General features: G+C 34.3%; 1 protein-coding gene across 1 annotated transcript; it reads right to left on the bottom strand.

Annotated features, from left to right (window-relative positions):
• Positions 1 to 3,104: 3,104 nt before the first annotated feature.
• On the bottom strand, positions 3,105 to 24,181 carry LOC145269740 (uncharacterized). Its single transcript, XM_080125465.1, has 2 exons — positions 20,923 to 24,181; positions 3,105 to 10,674 (listed from the first exon to the last, which is right to left on the bottom strand). Exon 2 carries the CDS (start codon positions 10,635 to 10,637, stop codon positions 9,780 to 9,782), a length of 858 nt encoding a protein of 285 aa, XP_079981591.1. The 5' UTR covers positions 10,638 to 10,674; positions 20,923 to 24,181; the 3' UTR covers positions 3,105 to 9,779.
• Positions 24,182 to 24,437: the final 256 nt, after the last annotated feature.

The raw sequence follows: 24,437 nt of genomic DNA, 5'->3' as shown, positions 1-24,437 counted from the left end.
CTAGTTAGTAATTTATAAAATATATATGGCGATTAAGCTACACTGAATATTCTGCGTTTCATCCAACTATAGGATTCGTCAGGCTTATGCGCATAAGCCTGACGAATCCTATAGTTAGATGAAATGCAGAATATTCAGTGTAGCTTAATCGCCATATATATTTTATAAATTACTATATATATATATATATATATATATATATATATATATATATATATATATATATATATATATATATATATATTAAGTAATCTGATTGATAATTTAAAAATCAAATTATAATTAAATTAAAAATCCGTTTCATAAGAAGGAACAACAACAAAATCAATTATCTGTACGATCGTTTCGGAAAACAATGCTTTTTATTGTGGTAGACATCAAGTTACGTACAATAATTATTACATATAGTTTTTTAATAAGCAAGGTCTCGTCGTCAGCAAATTTTGAAGGGTTTTTATTAAATTTAAAAGACACAATAAATAAACCTAGCATTAAAAGTAAGGCAGATGTATCTGAAAAAAAAATGAAATAAAAGGTCTGGATTTAAAATTTATAAGAAAATTAATATGGGTTAGAGATAGAAAAGAAATAGAGTAAAATATAGATTTGAATTTAAATTATAAGTTTGCTTTAAGTACCACATTACAAATATATACATGCATATATATGAAAAAATAGACATATATATATATATATACATATACATAGATATACAGGTATATACATGAAAATATATAGAAATTTACCTTTTAATTTTTCGCCTTTTGAAATCAGGAACTATGGTTAAAATACTCATTTAGATGTTTGCTATAGCTTTTTACCTTATTGAATGATGAATTTTAAAAGGGGGGACGCCCGTGCAATAAATTATTTCCGTTAGCGTACTTTTGATTTAAAGACGCTACGGTTCATATTTCGAATGCTGTTTGTGTTATTAGAATTTTCTTAATTTTTATTTTAATTCAATAAATGTTCAAATAATTAATGTTTTATTTTGTGTTATTAGAATTTTCTTAATTTTTATTTTAATTCAATAAATGTTCAAATAATTAATGTTTTATTTTGAGTTATTAGAATTTTCTAAATTTTATTATAATTCAATAAATGTTCAAATAATTGTTTTATTTTGAGTTATTAGAATTTTCTTAATTTTTATTTTAATTCAAAAAATGTTCAAATAATTAATGTTTTATTTTGTGTTATTAGAATTTTCTTAATTTTATTTTAATTCGATAAATATTCAGATAATTAATGTTTTATTTTGTGTTATTAGAATTTTCTTAATTTTTATTTTAATTAAAAAATGTTCAGATAATTAATGTTTTATTTTGTGTTATTAGAATTTTCTTAATTTTATTTTAATTCAAAAAATGTTCAAATAATTAATGTTTTATTTTGTTTTATTAGAATTTTCTTAATTTTATTTTAATTCAATAAATATTCAGATAATTAATGTTTTATTTTGTGTTATTAGAATTTTCTTAATTTTATTTTAATTCAATAAATGTTCAAATAATTAATGTTTTATTTTGTGTTATTAGAATTTTCTTAATTTTATTTTAATTCAATAAATATTCAGATAATTAATGTTTTATTTTGTGTTATTAGAATTTTCTTAATTTTATTTTAATTCAATAAATATTCAGATAATTAATGTTTTATTTTGTGTTATTAGAATTTTCTTAATTTTATTTTAATTCAATAAATATTCAGATAATTAATGTTTTATTTTGTGTTATTAGAATTTTCTTAATTTTTATTTTAATTCAAAAATGTTCAGATAATTAATGTTTTATTTTGTGTTATTAGAATTTTCTTAATTTTTATTTTAATTTAATAAATGTTCAAATAATTAATGTTTTATTTTGTGTTATTAGAATTTTCTTAATTTTATTTTAATTCGATAAATGTTCAAATAATTAATGTTTTATTTTGTGTTATTAGAATTTTCTTAATTTTAATTCAATAAATGTTCAAATAATTAATGTTTATTTTGTGTTATTAGAATTTTCTTAATTTTATTTTAATTCAACAAATATTCAAATAATTAATGTTTATTTTGTGTTATTAAAACTTTCTTAATTTAATTTTAATTCAATAAATGTTCAAATAATTAATGTTTTATTTTGTGTTATTTAAAGTTTCTTAATTTTATTTTATTTTAATAAATATTCAAATAATTAATGTTTTATTTTTGTTATTAGAATTTTCTTAATTTTATTTTGATTCAATAAATGTTCAAATAAATAATGTTTTATTTTGTGTTATTAGAATTTTCTTAATTTTATTTTAATTCAATAAATGTTCAGATAATTAATGTGTTATTTTTTGTTATTAGAATTTTCTTAATTTTATTTTAATTCAATAAATGTTCAGATAATTAATGTGTTATTTTGTGTTATAAAAATTTTCTTAATTTAATTTTAATTTTATAAATATTCAGATAATTTTTTTATTTTATGTTATTTGAACTTTCTGTAATTAATTTAATTCAATAAATGTTCAGATAATTAATTTTTTATTTTGTGTTATTTGAATTTTATTTTTTTTATTTAATAAATAATTTTTTATTTTGTTATTGTACTGTTTATTTTTACTGAGACTGTCGATTGTGCCAGTCATGAAATTGCATTGTCTACTCCTTATGTCACTGTTCAAACTGAAACAAAAAAAATGTTTTCCGTGACATTGACACACAAGAGCCAAACTTGAAGAGTAATTTTTTATTGTCAGATTTTTCTGTCTTTTTAATTATTGATAATTCGAACTGATTTGTCGAAAACAGATTTGCAAAATTCTAGTATCAACAGATGTTTACACGCACAGACAAAACACGCTAACTTTCAGTAATGATAATGCAATAGCGAGTTGTCGCCCTTGGTTGTGTAATTTTTTATAACCAACGCCCTTTTCTTATTTTCTTTCTAACATGTTCAGAGTAAGGTTCGGAATTCCATCTCTTTGCAAACATGAATTTTTTTAGCTCAGACTTTACACACTTTACAGACTCATTGGCATTTTGCTAATGTGGACATCAAATGCCTTCTCCAAGGTCAACGGATCGTAACTATACTTATTGAAAGAATCAACAATAAAATCAGGTCTGACATTTAAACATTTACAAACTTTATTCAAAAGTAAAAATGTATGCTTGTCATATTTGCACTGACTTCACTAAATACACAAATAAAAATAATTGTAATCAAATTGTTGCTTTTTAAATCTCATTTATCTTCTCATCTTCTTCCTCCACAAATGATAAGAAAGCTCGCTCGCACACAGATACAACCCGCTGACACTTTCACTAGTAATAACGACATGGTGAATACTGAATTGTTGCCCTTCATTGTATATTTTTTTTATATCACCGCAAACATGTGGTGGTACGACTAACTTCTTTTTGCCACATATATTCAAAAAGGGCATCTTTATAAACATTGTTTTTTAAGTCCGTTATTTTGATTGATATCTTGTCCATGATGCAGATGCACTGCTGTCGTGGAATGTATTCTTCAAGATCAACAGATCATAATCAAACTGTACTCTTCATTCATAAGAAAAATTGTATGGTTGTCAATTTTTGTACTAATTTCAATAAACAAATAAATCAAAATCTAGTGATCATTGTTTTTTAATTTCATTTTTTTTTCTCATTTTGTTCCACCACAATTGATCACCTAAACGTCCTTCTCTATTGCTGTTAGACGTGGCGGATTTGCACAAAATGGAAGTCTTCAATCATGACTGTCGTTGCAGAATCTTGCACTGTCACCCTGGAGACTATGTTTCGGTTTCTAAAGTTTGCCAAAGACTAAACCTATGCCTCCTACTGTCCGTCCTTATTCAACGATGCCTCCAGTCGTTTGGATATGTAGCTCATCGACCAGAAAGAGAACTCATTTACAAGGTCTTCTTTTTGTCTTCGTCATAGGCATATGAAAATCTGTGTGAAAGCAATGGAGGACGACCTGCTGTACTACTAGACCCACAAGTAGTTGGTCTTCAGTACTGAAATATGGAGTGGTTGACCATATCTTATGAGCTGGTCTATTAATGTCAAAACTGAACTGTGATGGTTTGAGATGCAGATTCTGCACAGGAGGAAGCCACTGCAAGTATAAGTAGTACTACACACAATCTACGACTTTGCATCATGGGAATAATTCTGCAGAAACCCAATTATTTCTTTTGTTGTTGTTGTTTTTTTTATCTCTGGCTCAAAGGCCTAGTAAGTGGGGGTGGGTAAGAAGTGGCGGTCTGCCCTGGGCATCATGTACCAGAAGTTAGCTTTTTAGGGGGTAAAAATAGAAAATAAAACAAATTAAAATAATAAAAAGCCAACAAAAATCTGAAATTTTATACCAAAATGAGTTTTTAAAGCTGTGATACGTTTTTTTGTATTTTTATCATACGTGTGTAATGTTTTTTTAAAGGGATTTTATATCCTTGATTGTAATTCCATGAAAATAAATATCGTGAGGATATTCTAGAAGTTTTTAGATTAACAGATTATCAACGGGCATCGAGGGGGGGGGGAGAAAATCTTATGACTGCCCCAGGTGGCAAAAGAGTTGCTACATTGTGATACTATAAAGTGGACCTGAGTCACTAATGCTTAGGAGGGGGGGGCAATAGACAAAGAAATAGGACGTGTCTTACAATAAACAAAGAGATAGGAAGTAGTAGGTATTTTTAGATCGAGCCTTTTAGATTTGATAATGAAAATAGAAACCTACAGAACAGATAACAAAGGGAACCAATGACACTTGACGGGGGTATCAATCAGATGCTTAGAGAGAGAAAGGCAGCTTCCGGGTAGCCGAAGTGTGGAACTTCAGATACCGACACTGAGAAGACAGTTGACAACTAGCTACCGTTTGCAGCAGATGGGAGTTGGGGCTTGATAGCAAGCAGCATTGCACAATGGATGGACAGTTTTTAGAGCTGACAGGAAAACAGAGATCCAGATGCGCTGATGACTGTCAGACGAGCCTAGCCTTGATGGAACGCGGAGGAGACACACGCACACTCTCAAGTCCAGCCATCAAATATGTTTGAAGTCTTTGCATTGTTTTTCCTGTTTGTTTTACTCCATTTTTTTTACTTTGTGAACCCACGTGTGTTCCCATCGACAGTCGCTAGCGAGAAAATGACTATCCAGCCATAAAAAGATAAGAAATTGATGAAAAATCCACAGCACACAAAGTGTTTTGAGAATCAGTAACCTGTTGGTGGGCCACATGTTGTCACAACGTCACTACTCTGGCTATGTGATAAAACTATCAAATACCACCAGATATGTGATAAAACTATCAAATACCACCAGATATGTGATAAAAATATCAAATACCACCAGATATGTGATAAAACTATCAAATACCACCGGATATGTGATAAAAATATCAAATACCACCAGATATGTGATAAAACTATCAAATACCACCAGATATGTGATAAAAATATCAAATACCACCAGATATGTGATAAAAATATCAAATACCACAAGATAATAAAATCATTTGAATGGCCCAGCCAAGTCAATATGGATTCTAGACTGCAATCATCTTTTGGTTTGGAATTTTCTGGAAAGTATCTTTGTTGCTAATGGACACTCTTTAAACGATTTAACTGTTTACTGATTATCTAGGTCCATGCTCGTAACTTTGTATTAGACGTTTTATTCTTCAAATGCCTGGAAGACTGATATTATGTTAGACATTAGCAGGGAAACCCCGAAGTCGATGATTGTTAATTGAAAAAATGTTAGAAACAAAGAATGATTTTAAAATAGGTTGACGTTTAGAGTCTGACATTCTAAAGTGACATGGACTATAAGGCAGAGTTTTGGAAAAAATGATTTGATCAGTCACAGATAGGGAGCGAGAGAGAGCAAATGTAGTCAGAGTCGAGAGAGGGAGAAAAACAGTCAACAGTGACAGCTTCTAGTAGAGAAGATCGAATGCGTTAGTCTGGCACCAGTGTTGTAGCTTGCCAATGGGGAAACATCGTGAATAAAGTTGCTGAAAAGACAACCCGAGATTTGTTGATTCATTGGGATGAATCATCTTTTTTGCAGCTTTTTCTAAGGATCCGTCAAAAAGATCAGGGACAGACAAGGCATGTTACTCAGATTGGCCTGATGTTAAAACCCCAGAGAATTGCTATTTATCTCTTTCTGTTGTATATGTTACATGTCTCTTGTTAAAATGTATCTGTTGTCGTCAATTTTATATCACTAGACAACACATGAGTTCAGACTCACGTACATAATATACACATGATATACAGAACCAATATTTGTTATGGCGGACCCTCCAATCTAACTTTTATGTTCCTTAGAAATCGTTTCTCGTCTTGTTCTTATTTCTCCAAGCATCATTGGAATTTCTCATGACGATGTTAAACACAAAAGGTAAAGAATAGCAAAAATCTTGACATTCTTTTTCTTCGAGAGGGTGGGACATCCAACAAGATGTCTGACATTTACCCATATTTTAATGAGTCCGACCAAGAAATTTTTTTAGGATTCTAGCAATCCCTTTCAGTGCAGTAGTTTGTGTCTCACTTGCACTTGGTTCGCCGTGTATACTTGCTAAGTACTTTTTTTAAGTTCCATTTCATAAGCCCAGTTGCTCCTATAATGACTGGTATAATTGAAACGTCTTTTAGTTTCCAATTTCGTTTCATATCATGCATAAGTCCTTGATACTTTGTTATCTTTTCCCTCTCAGCTCTTTTAAGCCTTGTATCTTTGGGTACACTGACCTCTATTATGGTCGCTTTTTTATTTGCTCTGTCCCAAATCACTATATCTGGTTTAACAGCTACGTTTTCTAGATATGTACCAGTCGGGATTATGTAGTCATAGTGAATGGTGTAGTTATCATTCCCAACTGTTCGTTCGGGTATATGTTCCCAGGATTTTTTTACTACCCTGAACGTTTAGTTTCTTACATATCTTCCAGTGAAGGTATTTGTAAACTCCGTTATGGCGATCTGTATAATAACCATCTCCAAGTAGGACCTTGCAACTAGAAATCAGGTGGCCCACACTCTCAACCTCAGTATTGCAGAACCTGCATTTATTATTATTGCTTAGGCCACTCATTTTTTTAAAGGCGTTCGTCAGTGCAGTCAATATCAACCTCTCTTGGTCGTAATGGAGGGATCCTCTTTTGAGCCAGTCCAGGGAACCATCCCTATCGATATATTTTTGGGATAGTTCAGTCGGTAGGTATGTTGCCCGTTTATGGTTGGCCCATTCTTCTGTTTTAACACTATCGAATTGGCTAGTGTATTTTTTCCGACTTTTGTGGGCTATGTCAGGCGCAGGCTTATTGGGTTTCTCTACATCATTGGTGAGGCAGTCCTTTCCAAAACTGAGTGGCAAGTTATGTTATTAATTTATTTAATGTGGACTATTATCCTCATCTTTATTAGTTGTTGTTTCATGACGTTTCGGCCAACTATTCCTCTGGCCTTCATCAGGTGGTAACCGCGATGGGATAGGAACTCCAAATCTCCTAACTGCATTCTCAGCAATTACTGCCATCCATAGTTAGGAAATTTGGAGTTCCTATCCCATCGCGGTTACCACCTGATGAGGCCAAAACATCATAAATTTTTTGGTCTTAAAAAATCCACATTTATTTATTCCTATCCCATTGCGGTTACCACCTGACGAAGGCTGAAGGAATAGTTGGCCGAAATGTTGTGAAACAACAACTAATAAAAAAGATGAGGATAATAGTCTGCAATAAATAAATAAATGATACTCATCTCAATAATGAATTCCAATTCAATAATATATAAGTTGTTTTGTGTATAAATATGCATGTGGACCTTCATATTTGATGGCTGAGAAAATGATGAACAACATGAACATGGTTTCTCTCACTTTTTTTTTATTTATTTTACTTGAAACATTTTTAAGAGATCAAGGGAGCTAACTCCTCCCGGAGCTAACACTTGATTTCATTATGATTGGGATTTATATTTTTTTAGAAAAGATGTTGTTCTCTTTATGATTGCAATCTGTATTTCATTAGGTTGGTCTTCCAGGAATTGTTTCCAGGTACTTTTTAAGATTCTTTTTCACTAGGTCAGTTGCTCCTATCACAACCGGTATAATGTCTATCACTTCCAGAGACCATGTCATCTTTAGTGTGAGTTCGTAGATGATTCCAGTACAAGAATTAATCTACTCGAATCCTTGTATATCATTTTGGTTACAGTATGGAACACAATTTTCCTCTTTCCACATGACCATTTCAATATGTTATAGTATTTCTTTCTTTTTCGTCTCTTGGTTTTACTAGATTCCAGGATAAGAATTCATTTTGTGTTGCTAGTTAAGATAACATCACTTGAAGACAAAGGTGCACCATTCCTCGTAAATGTATATTAGTCTTATCTTATTACTGATATCTTATTTGTGCTGAGATTAATATGTGATTTTAATAAGTTACTTAAAGTTCACTTGTAGCAAAAAGTGTCTTCATGCCAGGTTCTTGTGACAAACTTCCAGACGACTTGATACTACTCCTAGTGTAACAACTATGACCGGGATTATTTGTATTTTAACCCCGTGTGTACGCCTTATCTCCAAGGCCAATGGAGCATAATTGGTCCACTTCTCTTTCTCCTTCTCTCTCACATTCCTATCCCATGGTACTGAGAAGTCTACAATCTACCAGTTTTTTGAGACCTTGTGAATGATGACCAAATTCGGACAATTATGTTCCAATTGCTTGGTCATTATGACACCAGACCTCTACCTTGCCATCCTCACTTGCTCTAACTTCATCAGGCACCTCTTCAAACCATTTTCCAGCACACTTCACCCCAACTCTCTTACACACCTCCCAATATATCCGGTACTCTCTCTGGGCCAGTCCACTACACCCTGCTGCAAGGTGCATAATTGACTCTGAGGTCTTACCACGGCATTCTGCAGCAACTTCCTCTCCTAGAACCACTTTTTTGAACAATCATGTTCCTAATGCTTGCTCTTGTGCTGCACAAACAAAAGCTTCAGTACTTCAGACTTTACAAAGAGACATTAAACACTCGAGAACAAAGTCTGGTAAGCATTCATTTTCTCTGAGTTTGCATGTGTTTTTTTTTAATAAGAACTGTTTGAACATGACGTTGCATACATATAAACCTCTTGCTAGATGAAGATTAGTTTTTCAGTTTAATTCATTGCTATATCTATGGTACTTTTTACTAAATCCTCTTTTGAGATGAGTAATTTGGATATTTATTTACTGTCATCCTCATTTTCATAATTGTTGTCATTTCTTGACATTTCAACCAAATATTCCTCTGGCTATCATCAGATGGTTACCTGCAATGGGTTAGGAATGCTGAGTCTATTAACTGTATCCTCAGTAATTACTATGTAAGGCAGTCATTACCAAGGCTGGGACAACAGCATATTCTTTTCATTGTTTTGACTCGAATGTGTATCTGTTGATATTTTATATGCTTATATATAGAATGATGTGGTTTGCGGTTGATTAACTGTGTTGGATATATACACGAGAGTCAAAACAATGATAAAAATATTCTGTTGTCTTAGCCCTAATAATTACTGAAGATACAATTAATAGACTCAGCATTCCTATTCGGTCAGAGTTAACCACCTGATTAAAGCCAGAGAAATAGTTGGCCGAAACTTTGTGAAACAAAAACAATTATGAACGTGAGGATAACAGTCCACAAATAAATAAATATTTGTGGTGTTCATAACCCTTAAGTTATTATAGTGACCATCATTATTTCACTGTATGTATATGTATGTGGACCTTTAAATTTGATGGCTGAGAAAATGAAGATCCACATATTTCACATGAATATGGTTTCTCTCCAGTGTGAGTTCGCATGTGGCTCTTAAGATTAGAACTTGTCGAACATGAAGTTCCACATATTTCACAATAATAAGGTTTCTCTCCAGTGTGAGTTCGCAGGTGATTTTTAAACGTAAAGTTGGAGGAGAATGCACTTCTACAGACTTGACAAGAATAAGATTTCTCTCCAGTGTGTGTTCTTTTGTGACTCTTTAACTCAAAACTCGTACAAAAAACTTTAGAACAGATTTCACAAGCAAATGGTTTCTCGCCAGTGTGTGTCCGCATGTGCACTTTCACAACTGATTGGTTTGAAAATGCTTTGCCACACACTTCACAAGAATAAGGTTTTTCTCCTGTGTGTGTTCGCATGTGAACTGTAGCATTAGCCTTGTTTGAGGAGGCCTTGCCACACACGTCACATGAATAAGGTTTCTCTCCAGTGTGTGTTCGCATGTGATTCTGGATTTCCGAACTGGTAGAAAAATTTTTACCACACACTTCACAAGAATATGGTTTCTCACCCGTGTGTGTTCTCATGTGTAATTTAACAACAGATTTGTTACCAAATGACTTTCCGCACACATCACAAGAAAAGGGTCTTTCTCCTGTATGTGTTCGCATATGGACTTTAGCATTATCATAACTGGAAGACGTTTTGCCACAAACTTCACAAGAAAAAGGTTTCTCTCCTGTGTGTGTCAACATGTGTCTTTTTAAGGCGTAATTATTACGAAAGGATTTGCTGCACACGTCACAGCGATAATGCTTCTCTATTGATTTCATTTTACTCCGAAATTAATATTCTTGCTTCACTTGTAATCTGTAAAGAAATAAGAAAAAACATTTTACAACTTTTACTAATAATGTGGTACTCGTGCAGCATTTGAACCCGATGTAACTGTTCTGCATAGTTTGGCTTGGAATATGACGTCATGCATTGTTTTCGCTGTAATCTGACGTAAGATTCTGATCAATGCATGGGAAGAGAGCAGACGATCTTTGGGGAAAATATTGGAAAAAAAAAGCTTTTTAAAAGATTCTTACAAGAATAAAATAAAAATTATCGTAGATCACTGTTTCTTTTTTATTTTCGTTACATTTTTTTGTGGTGATTTTATTATATTTAAATGTTTACTTCATTTTTTTTGGAGTAGCGTTGTCATGCTTTCATAATTAGTGATGCTCGATAATAGTACAATGATAATTGACAGCATGTTCCAAACAAAGCCATGCGGCCAGTTTAGTTAAGTTTGGTTCAAATTCTGTACAAGAATCAATAATGTTTTAAATTTAAAATATATATACAATTTGTTATATATCTACTATATATTGGATACATAATGATCGCTGGTTAAACCTGTCTGAGATTAGTTCTGCAGTTTTATTTTTCATTTCCAAGTTCTCTCTAACTCTCTCTCTCTTCTGATCTTGATCATGTGATGCAATGGGGAAAGAGGTGGCTGGTTAATTTGGATGCACCTAAAACCAAGCTTCTATCTTTCCATCATCAGTGCTTTGATCTCTGTTTAGCATCAATTTAAATGAATGGCTCTTGTCTTTAGGAGGTTCCATGTTTTCACAAGCTTCTGGGTCTGCCCTTTACTCCTAATCTGAGAAGGAACACATACATCAAATCAGTTGCCAAGGCTGCTGGAAAGAATGGTGGGATCCTTCTACCACTTCATTAGATATCTCACTGCTGGTGCAATTCTTTACCTCTATAAGAGCCAAATACGTCCAAGGATGGAGTACTCTTGCCACATCTGGACAGGAGCTGCTAGAAGCAGCTTATAAGGTCTTGAAAGAGTTCAAAATAGACTCCATAGTCTAATGAGGAATAGCCTTTTCTCTTCCCTGCAATCTCTTTTCTACAGAAGGGGCGTTGCGAACCTGTTTTTGCTTTATCCTTATTTTCATGGCAAGTGTTCGTCTGAGCTCCAATCTATGGCCTCTCTTGACTTTCACAGAAAAATGCTTATCTAGCTGAAACCACTATCAATAATTTCTCCAACTCTTTATCTGTGCCTAAACATAAACATAGATTTAATGACCAAAGCTTCTTTCTTAGAACTGCCTGTGGAACTCTGTTCCGTTTCCCTGCTCTCCAGCTGACTACAATGTGGTCGTCTTCAAGTCCAATGTAAACAAGTTCTTGATGAGCAATCCCTTTAAGTAATCGAATTTACTAATTTCCACTACTAACAAAATTTTCCCATTGACTGCTATAGACTCATTAACCTTTTTCCTCGAGTGGCCTCCAGGCCTTGATAAGTGGTGGGTCCTTTGTAAAACAAAATTGACATCATATGACAAAACTGGTGACCCCTTTGTAAAAAAAAAAATGACTTTCTTAATATATACAAAACCTGCATAAATAAAAATATCATATTTAAGTGTATTTTCTGACCAGGCTATGCCAGGCATCATTGCTAGCTTAGATAAATACTTCTGCAGTTTTAACAAAAGAGCTACAATAATATCAGGGCTTCTCCATTTACACCGTGTAAAAAAAAAAGTTCACAAATTGTTCCTAGTTGTGTGTATATTCCATCTAAACTTTACGAAGAATATTGCACCTTCTTCAAGTAATGTTGCCTATAGTAACAGCACTAAACTGGATACTTCACCAGACTAGATGAATTCTTGCTCTAGAATCCATTAAGAGCAATAAAATACAAGAAAGATATGCCATAACTAAATTGTCAACTGGGAAGAGTAAATAATGTTCCTTATTTCTTTATTAATTCACTGTTTGAGAAGTAAAAGGACAACTTTAATAGAATATTCGAATATCTATGTATCTCATGTAGAGATTAAGTGTTAACTACAGAAAGGGGGCCCTTTGATTTCTGAGAACATCGACTGAAGTAAAATGAAATAAATTCATCATGTGCGATGAGACACAAACTTGTTTATACAAATAGAAAGATTTCTGTTGCTTGCAAAGATGATACCACTTGTATGTTGTGAATTGAAAAAGGACACATAATCCTAAGACAGATCATGTCTGCCTGAAATTTGATAATATTTATGACAATCGACAATTATACTAACCATGCAATAGTTTTGTGTGTAAGATAAATCGCAAAAACGTATCTGTAATTTAATTGGTCCAACATTTTCTTCTCCACTGCAATTTCTCTCTCACATGTTGCTAGTCCCAATCTTCAATACAATTATGTCATGTGTTCCTCGTAGGCAGGGTTGTCTTCTCCACAGTTTGCACATTTGCATTTCTTTGTGCATTCAGTTGTGTTATTGTTGTGGTAAGATCCACCTAATTAGCATACGTGGAGTATCATCCATATAAATCTGGTTGGTACCGTAAGACGGGAGAGACCCAATGAGAGACCCAAGAAGACACTCAGAGAGACAATTGTTACATGAAAAAGGCTGTCCCCTTTCCATGTAAATAAGAACATTAGATAAGTGAAAATGAGATTAGGATAGACCGAGATTCGAACCTTGTAAGCAAGGTTCAGAGATAGAATGTCAGAAATCGGAATGTTAAACAGACCTATTGCTACATTCTATTATAAAATAGTTAGATATTGTTTGTATTGTAAAAAGAATTCATTGTTCATTCTTTTATGAAACTGAATATTGAGAATGTCAGCTAAAAAGAATGAACAATATAAATTAAAAATACATTGTTAAAAAATAGGTTATGTTAAAAAATAGGTTAGTTAAGAATTCTTCTCAAAGGTGTGTTAGGAAAAACGTGTGCATTAGCCACGTGAATTAGTCACGTTTTGGAAACACACTTCTGACGTCATAGCAAAAGGGGGATTCTCAATATAGGAGCTAGAGTTATTCAGATCAGGGCAGAAGAGCTGGAGTCAGTCAGAGAGAGAGAGAGAGAGAGAGTTGGAGTCAGAGTCCTTTGAAAGTGAAAGAAAGAACAGTAAACTATGTAGATCCCGACCAGTCCAATGAATAAAGAATCATCTTTGTGTTTTTGTAAAACTATTGTCATGTGTCCTCATTCAACACCCAAAAAATAATGTGTTAAACATCTTATTATGAACATTGCATAACCCTTCCAAGAATATGTATCTCTCCTCCTCCTCCTCTCTATATGTGTTATAAGAAATATATTTTTCTCTCCCTATCATAACCTGTATAAATAGCTTCTCTTCTCACTTCCTCTCCCCCTCATCCTTGTAATATATATATATATGTCCCCGTCTCTCTTCAATATGAACTCAGCGTCATCCTTAAAAATGAACCCCCTGCTACGCAACACAATGAGATCGAGAGTTGACGACTACCCAACTGACATCTTCTCCAGTGATGGTCTCCCCATGACTATACCAATGGACAATATACAATTTAAATTTTGCATATACTTTCTTGTTCTCAATATATCTGTTCGATTTTACTTTTGTGTTGGAGTTATTGATTTCTATGTATTCAGTCAACACATAACATTTATGGTTGGGTTTTTTAGCACATCTGCCACATGCTGGTCAGGTGTAGCATCCATCCTCATTACATCCTGACATTGTAGAAGTTTGGTATAAATAGTTCTACTTTTTCAACTGAATAGCCAATTCTCATTTCTTTTGTGGCTTTTGATGTATTATGATATAGGTGTTTGTTAATATAATATTTCCATTCTATTTAATATATACTCTTTTTATGTCAATTAAGCATTGGGATTTTAGTTACATTTTTATTTTGTCAATTGAACAACTGGATAATTCTTTGTTTTGAATAACACCCTTTGATGTATTTTGTGGTTAAAAGTAGAACCTTACCTCATGCATCATGCGGCTCATGTTAGGAAAGAAAAAAAAGAGAAAATAAAAATGTCCGCCCCTGGTATTTATCACGTGATGTGACGAGAGGGGGAGGGGGTATGCAAATGAGATGCAGTTGGGTCTCTCTATAAAAGAGCCGTCTTCTTTATTTTGGGCGTCAGTGTGGAAAGTGCAGAGAGAAGAGAACAGTTGGATTTGAGTTTGAGACTTTTGATCTGAGGTTGAGTTCAAATTTAACGTCATATTTATTTTTCCATGGGAAAAGGTTTTCATTTTTTTGTCATAGAATTTTTCCATTTTTAATAGAACATCGTTTTTTTTGTTAACTCTACTAGGATTGTCCAATTTCATAAAATTTTAACTGCTTTGGGTTTTATTTTTGTAAAAATTACCCTTTGTATTTCTTTCTTAGAACTGCACGCCTGTGGAATTGTCTTCCATTTTCCTGCTTTCCAGTCGTCTATAATATGGTTGTCTTCAAGTCCAACGTGAACAAGTTTCTAATGAACCGTTACACTTAAGTTAACAAATTTACCGAACTTCCATTACTATCGATTGCTATATTGTCCTTTTGACTACTTTACACTCTTAACCCCTTATCCGTGAGTGGCCTCTCCGCCTTGATAAGTGGTGACACCTATGTAAAAAAAAACAACAAAAAAAAACAATTTATTTTAAGTGTCTGAATCGGACTCTGTGTGAGGTCTCTTGGTTGATTTTGTTGTCATGAATGTTTTTTTATTTCATCTCTGCTCTCACCATTGAATCCGATTTAATGAGAAATTTAAATATGATGGCGGAAACCTATTTGCCATCATACGACATAGATACAGGAGAAGTATACTGAAGGGGTCCATGTATACTTGTTCTTCCTTCTTGTTTCACTATCCAGGAAAATAGTAAGAAATGTCAGGGGAGTACAACAATGTCATATACCCATTTCTTCAAACCGATTGACTCTAGAGCCGTCACGTTCTAATTTAGTAGTTAAAAGATTATTTTTGGTGATATTTATGTGTTTATGCGGATGTTGCTTTTGTCTTCTGAATTAGGGCTTGACATGACAAGTCAGTTGATCAGATCGAGCCTCTTTGACTGCCCATCTAGCCCACGTAAGGGCCAAAGTGGTGTGTTGCAGGACTATGTCCACTTTGTACCTAGGTCAAGGTTTGCTCAACCACCAGAAACCCGTACCAAAACATCACGGGCTGTCACTCACAGCCAACAGGTAGTCCATTGAGAGAATTTTACTCCCTGCAAGGGGATGGTCAGCATATTCTGATGCCCTCCTGACTGAGTCAGAAAAAGAAGTGGTAAAAGAAAGAAAAGGAGAGATAGGAATAGGGAGAATATTGTTTTTGTTTTTTGTTTTTTTTTTGCTTTGCAAATAGATAAGGTGACAAAAAATTTGATGCACGAATTTGCATTTAAATCAGGAAGCCAATATCTTCAGACAGTCTGATCTGGTAGCACCAGATACTCATCTGGTATTTCCAAATTGGTCATCCATTTGATACTGACCAGACTCAACATTGCTTAACTTGTTCGAACAAATCATTTTTAAGATTTTGATTTCAGGTGTGGTGAGTTACCAATCAGCAAAAGCAGATCAACATCGTAATTTGAAGTTAGACGCTCACATCCAACTGAATTCATCGTAATTTGAAGTTAGACGCTCACATCCAACGGAATTCATCGTAATTTGAAGTTAGACGCTCACATGCAATTCAGCGTAGAACTTCATAACTGGTTCTCTCTTTTGAAAACCAACAAAGAATATCAATCTGAAACAGAATTGGCATTTCCTTAAATTTGCTACCATTGAGTTGGCACATGAACAATCATCATTTGAACTGGATAACATGAAAGACTCTCAGATCATGCTATGAGATGCATATTACTCAGTCAATTTATGCCGATAGAAATGCAAACTGGGGAGAGTTTGCAGAAAAAAAAAAAAACAGAATGTGATCCAGCCTGTTAAAATTACTTTAAACTTTACCAGATGTTTTTTTTTATAAAGGAGTCACCATTTATCAAAGCTTGGAGGACACTCGAGGATAGTAATTCTTAGTAGTAGAAATTTGGTAAATTGGATTGCTTAAGAGGAACAGCTCATCAAGAATTTGTTTATGCTGGACTTGAAGGCAATCAAATTGTAGTCAGTTGGAAAGCAGGCAGAGGGAAGAGCATTCCACAGGTGTGCAGTTTTAAGAATGAAGCTTTGTTCATAAAAATCAACATTTAGGTTTAATCACAGATAAAGAGTGGGGGAAATTACTGATAGCGGTTTCAGATAGACAAGTGTTTTTCGATTAAACAGTAGAACTGAGGCGTGTCAGATGTCAGTGTAATACTTGATTTAATTATTGTGTATAGCTGTTTTCAGTTTTTGCATGAATGGTTAATACATGAGTAGTAAAGTTAGTAGTAAAGTTAGATTATATATTATGGCAATCAAGCTACACACTTTTCATCACCATGATATATCATCAGTAAAGCTATGATAAGAGAATATTCTTATCATTATTTTGACTCTCAAGTATATATCCGGCACAGTTAATCAATTGAGAAGCACATCACTCTATATAAAAACATATAAGATAATAACTGATATCTACTCGAGAGTCAAAATAATGAAAAGAATATTCACATGTCATAGCCTTAATCATCAGTAAAAATTAAAAGGATTCATAAGGCCGGAAATTATTCATTATGGGGACATTTTGATTGTATCACCATGAACAAAGCTTCTTTCTTAGAACTGCACGCCTGTGGAACTCTGTTCCGTCTGCCTGCTTCCCACCGGACTACAACTTGGATGTCTTCAAGTCCAACGTTAACAAATTCCTAATGAACCGCCCCCTTAAGTAAACACTTCATCAAATCTCCACACTAACGTAATGTACTTGCAATAACCCTTATCCCTGAGTGGCTTCCGGGCCTTGATAAGTGGTGATCACTGTGTAAAAAAAAAAAAAAAAACACCCACACAAATTTGTATCACACAATCAAATGCAGTTGTAATGCGTCACCTTGACACACATTCATAGGACTACATTTTTATCCCTTCACGTGAGAATACAGTAAACAGGTTAGAACGTTCAAGAAAGCTGATATATAAAGATTAATGCGCCCAAATTTAAACAGTTTAGACAGTGTCTCTCAAGTCACCAGGTTGACACTTGTGATGTTGCTCACTTCTAACTCGGACGTTAAACCATGCCAAGTCCAGACAGCCATTCCGCAAGTCGCAGCAACGATTTTGTGATCTACGGACAACTTTTCGCAGACTGAATAACCAGCTCAGCCTTATCACCATGCAGATCCAACTGCTAATATTCAGCATAGATTAAAGTAGCAGATAAAAACTGCAAACGGGATATTCTATTTCTCACTCAGAAAGCTCACGCAAGCAACAATGGATGAATATTCTATGCTTAGAAACTTTTTTCTTCCTAGTATTTCATATTTGTAAGTTTTCTTTGTCAAATTACACTGATCTTAATACCTTCCTCAGTCTTGGAGGATTTCTTCAGTCACTAAGATCAACCAACCATACATTCACAATTAAGTAATGTTCTTTTCCCACTTGAAGGATGTTCCCAGATCTTTGCCTTTTAAAAGATTCCCATCTCATCCTAATGGACTCCAATCTTTTTAATTTTTTCCATGTGAGGAGACAGAGCACATTCAAGAGCTCTTACTTACACATCTAGCACCAAAAAAAAAAAAAAAAAAAAAAATTATTTTCTTCTGGTCAATAAAAATTGTTGGGTTTGTATTACTGTACAAATAGATTCGAAAAAGTTGTCAAAAACAAATATATACCAAATAAATGTTATCAAAGGCAAGATAAGTTACTTTTCTACCAAACTGGATATATTTTTTGTGTTTTTATTTAATGTAACATGTTTATTCAGCTCGAAAAACATGCAGTGTTTACCGATGTATTGGAAAATTCAAAATGGCGCCCGACTGTCTCTTTAACATGGTAAGTTTGGCAAAAGATGTTATCTCTATATAAATAAAATGAACTCATTTTTTCCCGTCTGATTTTGACATTAATAGGATTAAAAATCAAGATATTTCATGCAAATATAATATGCACAAACGGCAGAACAGGTGTGTTATAGGCTTATTATTTCTCAAATTCCTCGATAATCTTAGATTTCTATACTTTTTCTGCTGAGAAGTCACGGCCAAAATCGGTTAAGATCAATGGAAGTGGTAAAATATTTTCTCTCTAATAAATTCCTCCTCCCCCTGCCACCACTTAACACCGTTTGGGGATCGTTCACAAGGAACAGTTGAGAAGAGAACACCGGTTTGGCTTCGTAGTTCTTTCATGTGAAGTTATTTAAAATCACTAAACTAAGCTGCAATGCTCTGTGGCGTAGTAGTTAGCGTGCTGGACAATTCACATTGTATTTTCACGTTCGCGCCGACCTACCGTAGTCGTTTTTTTTTGTTTTTTTTTTCCTAAACAACTGGAATGGACTTTTCTTGGTGGCCGAACTGTTAACGTTGCAGATGTTTGTTCTTTGTTTTTTTTTCACACTTTATTTTCCTACTTTTACTCATGACTCCGGGTTTGATCCTTCCTACTTACCTACCATAACATTTTTTAAAACTCCCCCCCCCCCGTCCCGGAAACAAACACTCGGGTAACGCCGGGTACCCCCGCTAGTAAATAATAAACTAGACAAAATACTATTAAAAAACCACCGAATATATGTCAACTTATGTCACGGTAACGTATATTGAGCGAATTTCTAACAGTATTTTGTCTAGTTTATTATTTATAATACCTTTTTCCAAACTTACCCTCTCCGAGAGAGAGTCGGCCGCCATTTTGAATTTTCCAACACATCGGTAAACACTGTCAGCTTTTCGAGCTGAATAAACATGTTACATTAAATAAAAACACGAAAAATATGTCCACTTTGGTAGAAAAATAACTTATCTTGCCTTTGATAACATTTATTTGTTATATATTTGTTTTTTTGACAACTTTTTCGAATCTATGTGTACAGTAATACAAACCCAAATTGTTATTTTAAAAGTTTATAATTGTTCCAGAGTCGTACTTGTTTGCTGGTAATTTTTTTTTTTTTTTTTTTTGCTTTAGAGAAAGGCGTTTCAACCCATACGCTTGACTTCATCATGAATTTGGAAACCGATCGATCCATCTTTCCTCTAAAATTGAACGAAAACTTTAACAAGATAGGATGTATATTTATACTGACTTTTTTCCCCATATTTTTTATGTTTAAATTGACTCTATTTTTTATTTTCTGTGTTTTATATTTTGCCATTTGTTAAGGTTTTGTCATCATACGTGTTATTTTGCGACGTTCTAATCAAATTTTGCCAGTTTATGGAGTGTAAAATAAATAATTTTTATATGCGATTTAAACCCTGATCCTCCTTCCTTAACATAGAGTAAATAATTACGATGAATTAATTTCATTTTTCTAGATTTTACTTGTATTTTTTGTTATGGGTGTCGAAAATCAAGTGTCATACTCTTATATGTGTGCTCTGCTCTTGTGCTAGAACTTTTTATCTTAAATGCTACAAAATTATGCACGATGTGGAAACTATGCATAAATAGAATTAAGTGTAATAGTTACATGAAACCAATTATCAAACACGAAACCATAAAAAAAAATGAATAATCAATTAATTAAAGTTCGGGCGCTTCTACAGAATTGGGACGAGATTTTGTAGTCAATAAATGGAGTTTTCAGATAAAAACAATGGTTTTAACTGTTTTTTTTGGGGGGGGGTCAATTCTAATAAGTTACAATGGAAGCTTCCAAATTATGCCGTCAAAATTACCTTAATATTACTGAATTATTAAAAAAAAAATCACTTTAATCGTGGTAGCAGATGAAATATTGCTGCCATCTTTGTTGAATTCGAACAAAAAATTACCTCCCATTTTCAACTCTCCTGTGTTTTACGATCGTTTTCATCAAATTAATTTTTTTATTTTCTTTAATAAATAATTTTCTACTTGATCGATTTTCGTAATTTTTTTTATATAATCATCTTAAAAATACGAGGAATACGTAGATACCACTTCCGGGAAGTGGTCACTTCCCCCCATGAAATTCAGTTTTACGATTTCCGAAATTTCGTCCCAATAGTGTAGAAGCGCCAAAGTAACTCGCGTATCCATGACTGAGAAGTTCGGTTTAAATCATTTTTAAATAGGAAAAGCAGGGTTTTAAATGTAAGTGTGACAAAAAATAAATAAATAAAATAATCTCAAATTTATATAGATATAGTTTACTTACCGTTTTGTCCGATCTTCCTCCATTGGATTTAAAGAAATTAATTTTCGCATTTGTTAACCAAAACCAATTTCTTACAAACAAGTCACATACCGAGCAAAATTACTTCTCCAAAGCAAACCGAGAACGTATTTACCTCCCTTGATTTTCGCTCTTTTATCTTATTTTTTTAATTTATTTTTTGTTTATTTTCACAAGTTATACGTTTCCCTTCTTATTTTGTTCAACAGCGGCAAGTGATCGTGATCTAGTTTTCTTTTCTTTTTTTTCATTTTTTTCACAACCTGCTCCAACGTAGTATAAACACCCCCCCCAACCTCCTCATGTTAAGAACGGCTTTCTGAAAAAAACAAAACAAAAAAAACACTCCCACCAACACTCCCGAAAGCCGTTAAAGGTTGCATGCTTCCGAAAGCCGTTCTTAAAATGGGGAGGTTGACGTTTATACTACGTTGAGACAGGTCGTAAATCTCCGTACGTTCGGATTAATGCTTTTTTTTTCTTTTCTTTTTTTTTACATAGGCATCACCCCTTATCAAGGCCGAGAGGCCACTCGAAGATAAGGGTTAAAGAGTGTAGAGTAGAAATTGGACAATACTTTAACCGTTAGTAATGGAAATTCCGTAAACTTGTTAACTTATATGGAACGGCTCATCAAAAACTTGTTTACATTAGACTTGAAGACAGCCATATTGTAGTCAGCTGGAAAGCAGGAAAACGGAAGATAATTCCACAGGCGTGCAGTTCTAAGAAAGAAGCTTTGGTCAGCTTAGGTTTAGGCAGAGATGAAGAGTGGGGGAAAATATTGATAGTGTTTTCTGCTAGACGAGTTTTTCCTGTGAAAGTTTGGTGAGAGGGGGGGGCATAGAATGGAGCTCAGCCGAGCACCTGCCATGAAAATAAGGATAAAGCAGAGACAAACTCGTAAGATCTCTTCTTTGAGAAAGAGGTTGCAGGGAAGAGAAAACGACATCCCCCACAAGGCTACGAAGTCTATTTCGAACTCTATCAAGGCAGGCTAAGTCCTTTCTAGCAGCTCCTGCCCAGATGTGGCAACAGTATTCCATCCTTGGACGTACCTGGCTCTTATATAGTTAGAGAATTGCATCAGCAGTGAGATTTCTACTGGATCGATAGAAGGATCCGACCATTTTTCCAGCGGCCTTGCACCAGATTTAATGTATGTGTTCCATTTCAGATCAGCAGTAAAGGTCAAGACCAGAAGCTTGTCAAAGCATGAGGCCTCCCCAAGACGAGAGCCATTAATTTCAATTGATGCCAGATGGGGATCAGAACGTTGATGATGTAAAGATAAAAGCTTGGTTTTAGATGCATTAAAAGTAACAAACCACCTCTTTCCCCATTGTACCCCCTTGCTCAAGATCAGAGGAGAGAGAATCAGAGAAAACTTGGTTGTTAACGGTCTTAGATGTGCTACCATAGATAGTAGTGTCATCAGCATAGATGTCTACGAATGATGTAAGGATGTGATTTGGAAGATCATTAATATAGATCTGGAAGAGAATTGCGCCCAGGATGGACACCTGAGGGACGCCAGCATTAATACTAAGAGCTTCTGATTTCTGACCATCAACCACTACTCTTATGAACCTATCAGAGAGAAATGATTTAATAATTGAGAAGACATTTCCAGCTATACCATAGCTAGAGATCTTGTGAAGTAAACCTTTATGCCATACCCTATCAAAGGCTTTTGATATGTCAAGAGCAATTGCCCTAGAAAGGTAGCCTCCATCGAGAGATTCGGTAATCCTATGAGATATAACTGTAAGCACATCTGCTGTAGATCTAGCAGAATGGAAACCATATTGCGTGTCACTAAGAAGGTTATTTTTGCTAAGATGGTTGATTACTTCTCTATTTAACACAGATTCCAGCAACTTACTCATGATGCACAGGAGACTTATTGGCCTGTACTGTGAGGGAGATGAGCGATCATCTGAATTCTTAAATACGGGGTATACTGATGAGATTTTCCAGGGTGACGAAAAGCAATTCTCCTTAAGACAACATTTAAACAGTTTTGTAAGTATGGGTGCTAGTTCTGATTGAAGTCTTTTGAGTACTATAATTGGAATACCGTCAGAGGCAGTTACTTTACTGGAATCAAGGTTTTTGATTAACTTGGCAACATCACGTACAGATATATGTATATCACATAGCATATTTTCTGATACAAGAGTAAATACTGGAGAGTGGCAGCCTTGGTTGCAAAGGACAGAATTAGCTGCAAAGTTCTTGGCAAAGAATTTGGCTTTGTCTGATGCTGACGAGATTACCTCAGGTCCATTTATGAGAGTTGGGATAGAGCACACGCTTCTGTTCAGGATTCTGTTTGCTATTTGCCAAAACTGGTGGGAACCAAGCCGCTGCTCAACTACTTTGGACTTGAGGGACTCTAGTGTTCTTTATTACTTTTTTACAGTGGTTACTGGCAGTTCTGAAAGCGGCTTTAGTCTCAGTACATCTATTACATTGGAAGTAATGGAAAAAGTGATTTCTATGCGCCATGGATGCAGCACATTCCAGAGAGAACCATGGCTGGCTGTTAGGTTTTTTCTGGAATTTTTTCGAGGGTATGAAACGGTCAATACCTACAATTAACCATTCTATCAGGTCTGATACTATAGAGGACACATCCTTTTTAACATGGAATGTAGAGGTAGATCTGATATAAATGTGCGGAAGCTATCCCAGTCAGCCATAGAGTATCAATATACTGTATGATGGAGAGGTACATCTGGGGACTTATTACATTTCATTTTTATCTTAATTGATACAACTGAGTGGTCCGAAGATCCAAGTGAAGACAGAATAGAAGCGGAACACAGTTAAGGGCAAGTTGTGAAAAAGAGGTCTAGGAGACTTGCATAGTATCGGGAACACGGGTGGGTTCGTGAACAATCTGAGTGAGGTCATAAGCAATGGAGGAATCATGACAGAACCTCCCCTCATCATCGGTCTTGTTTGAGGGAGTTAACCATTCCACATTGTGAACATTGAAGTCTCCACAGACATAAATATTAGCTGAAGGATAAGCAGATAGGGCATGGTCCATTTTCTCAGATACGCTGTGGTGGGGGTGATAGAGAGCAAATATAAATGCACTAGTTTGAGCTAGTGCAACCCGGAAGCACATATAGGGAAAGTTAGGATCTTCTCTGGAGATGTCTCTACCACATGGAAAGCCATCTTTTATATAGGACACATGCCCATGGCGATCTTGGGGATCAGATTTGGTAGTAACATTAGAGTATCCTTTAAGTATGAACTCATCTAGGGAAATGGTCTGTCCAATGCCAGTTTCACTTAGAAATAATATGTATGGTTTAGTCTCCTGTAATTGGGCTTCAACCTCTGGAAGGTTAGAACGTAGACCCCTGATGTTAGAGAAGGAGACCTGGTAGTAGGGGTCTACATTAGAAGTTGGAGATCCGGGCTTAACCATGTGTTTTTTATTGAGACTTTTCATGATGGTGTTTTGGGATTTATGGACA

The sequence above is a fragment of the Euprymna scolopes genome, chromosome 45, assembly GCF_053919585.1.
Source record: "Euprymna scolopes isolate OS-2025 chromosome 45, ASM5391958v1, whole genome shotgun sequence".
In the NCBI taxonomy this organism is placed as follows: Eukaryota; Metazoa; Mollusca; class Cephalopoda; order Sepiida; family Sepiolidae; genus Euprymna; species Euprymna scolopes.
This window is presented reverse-complemented; position numbering and strand designations above follow the sequence as displayed.

Coding starts and splice junctions, on each gene's coding strand:
- LOC145269740 (XM_080125465.1), bottom strand. CDS start 10,637: ATGAAATCAATAGAGAAGCATTATCGCTGTGACGTGTGCAGCAAATCC.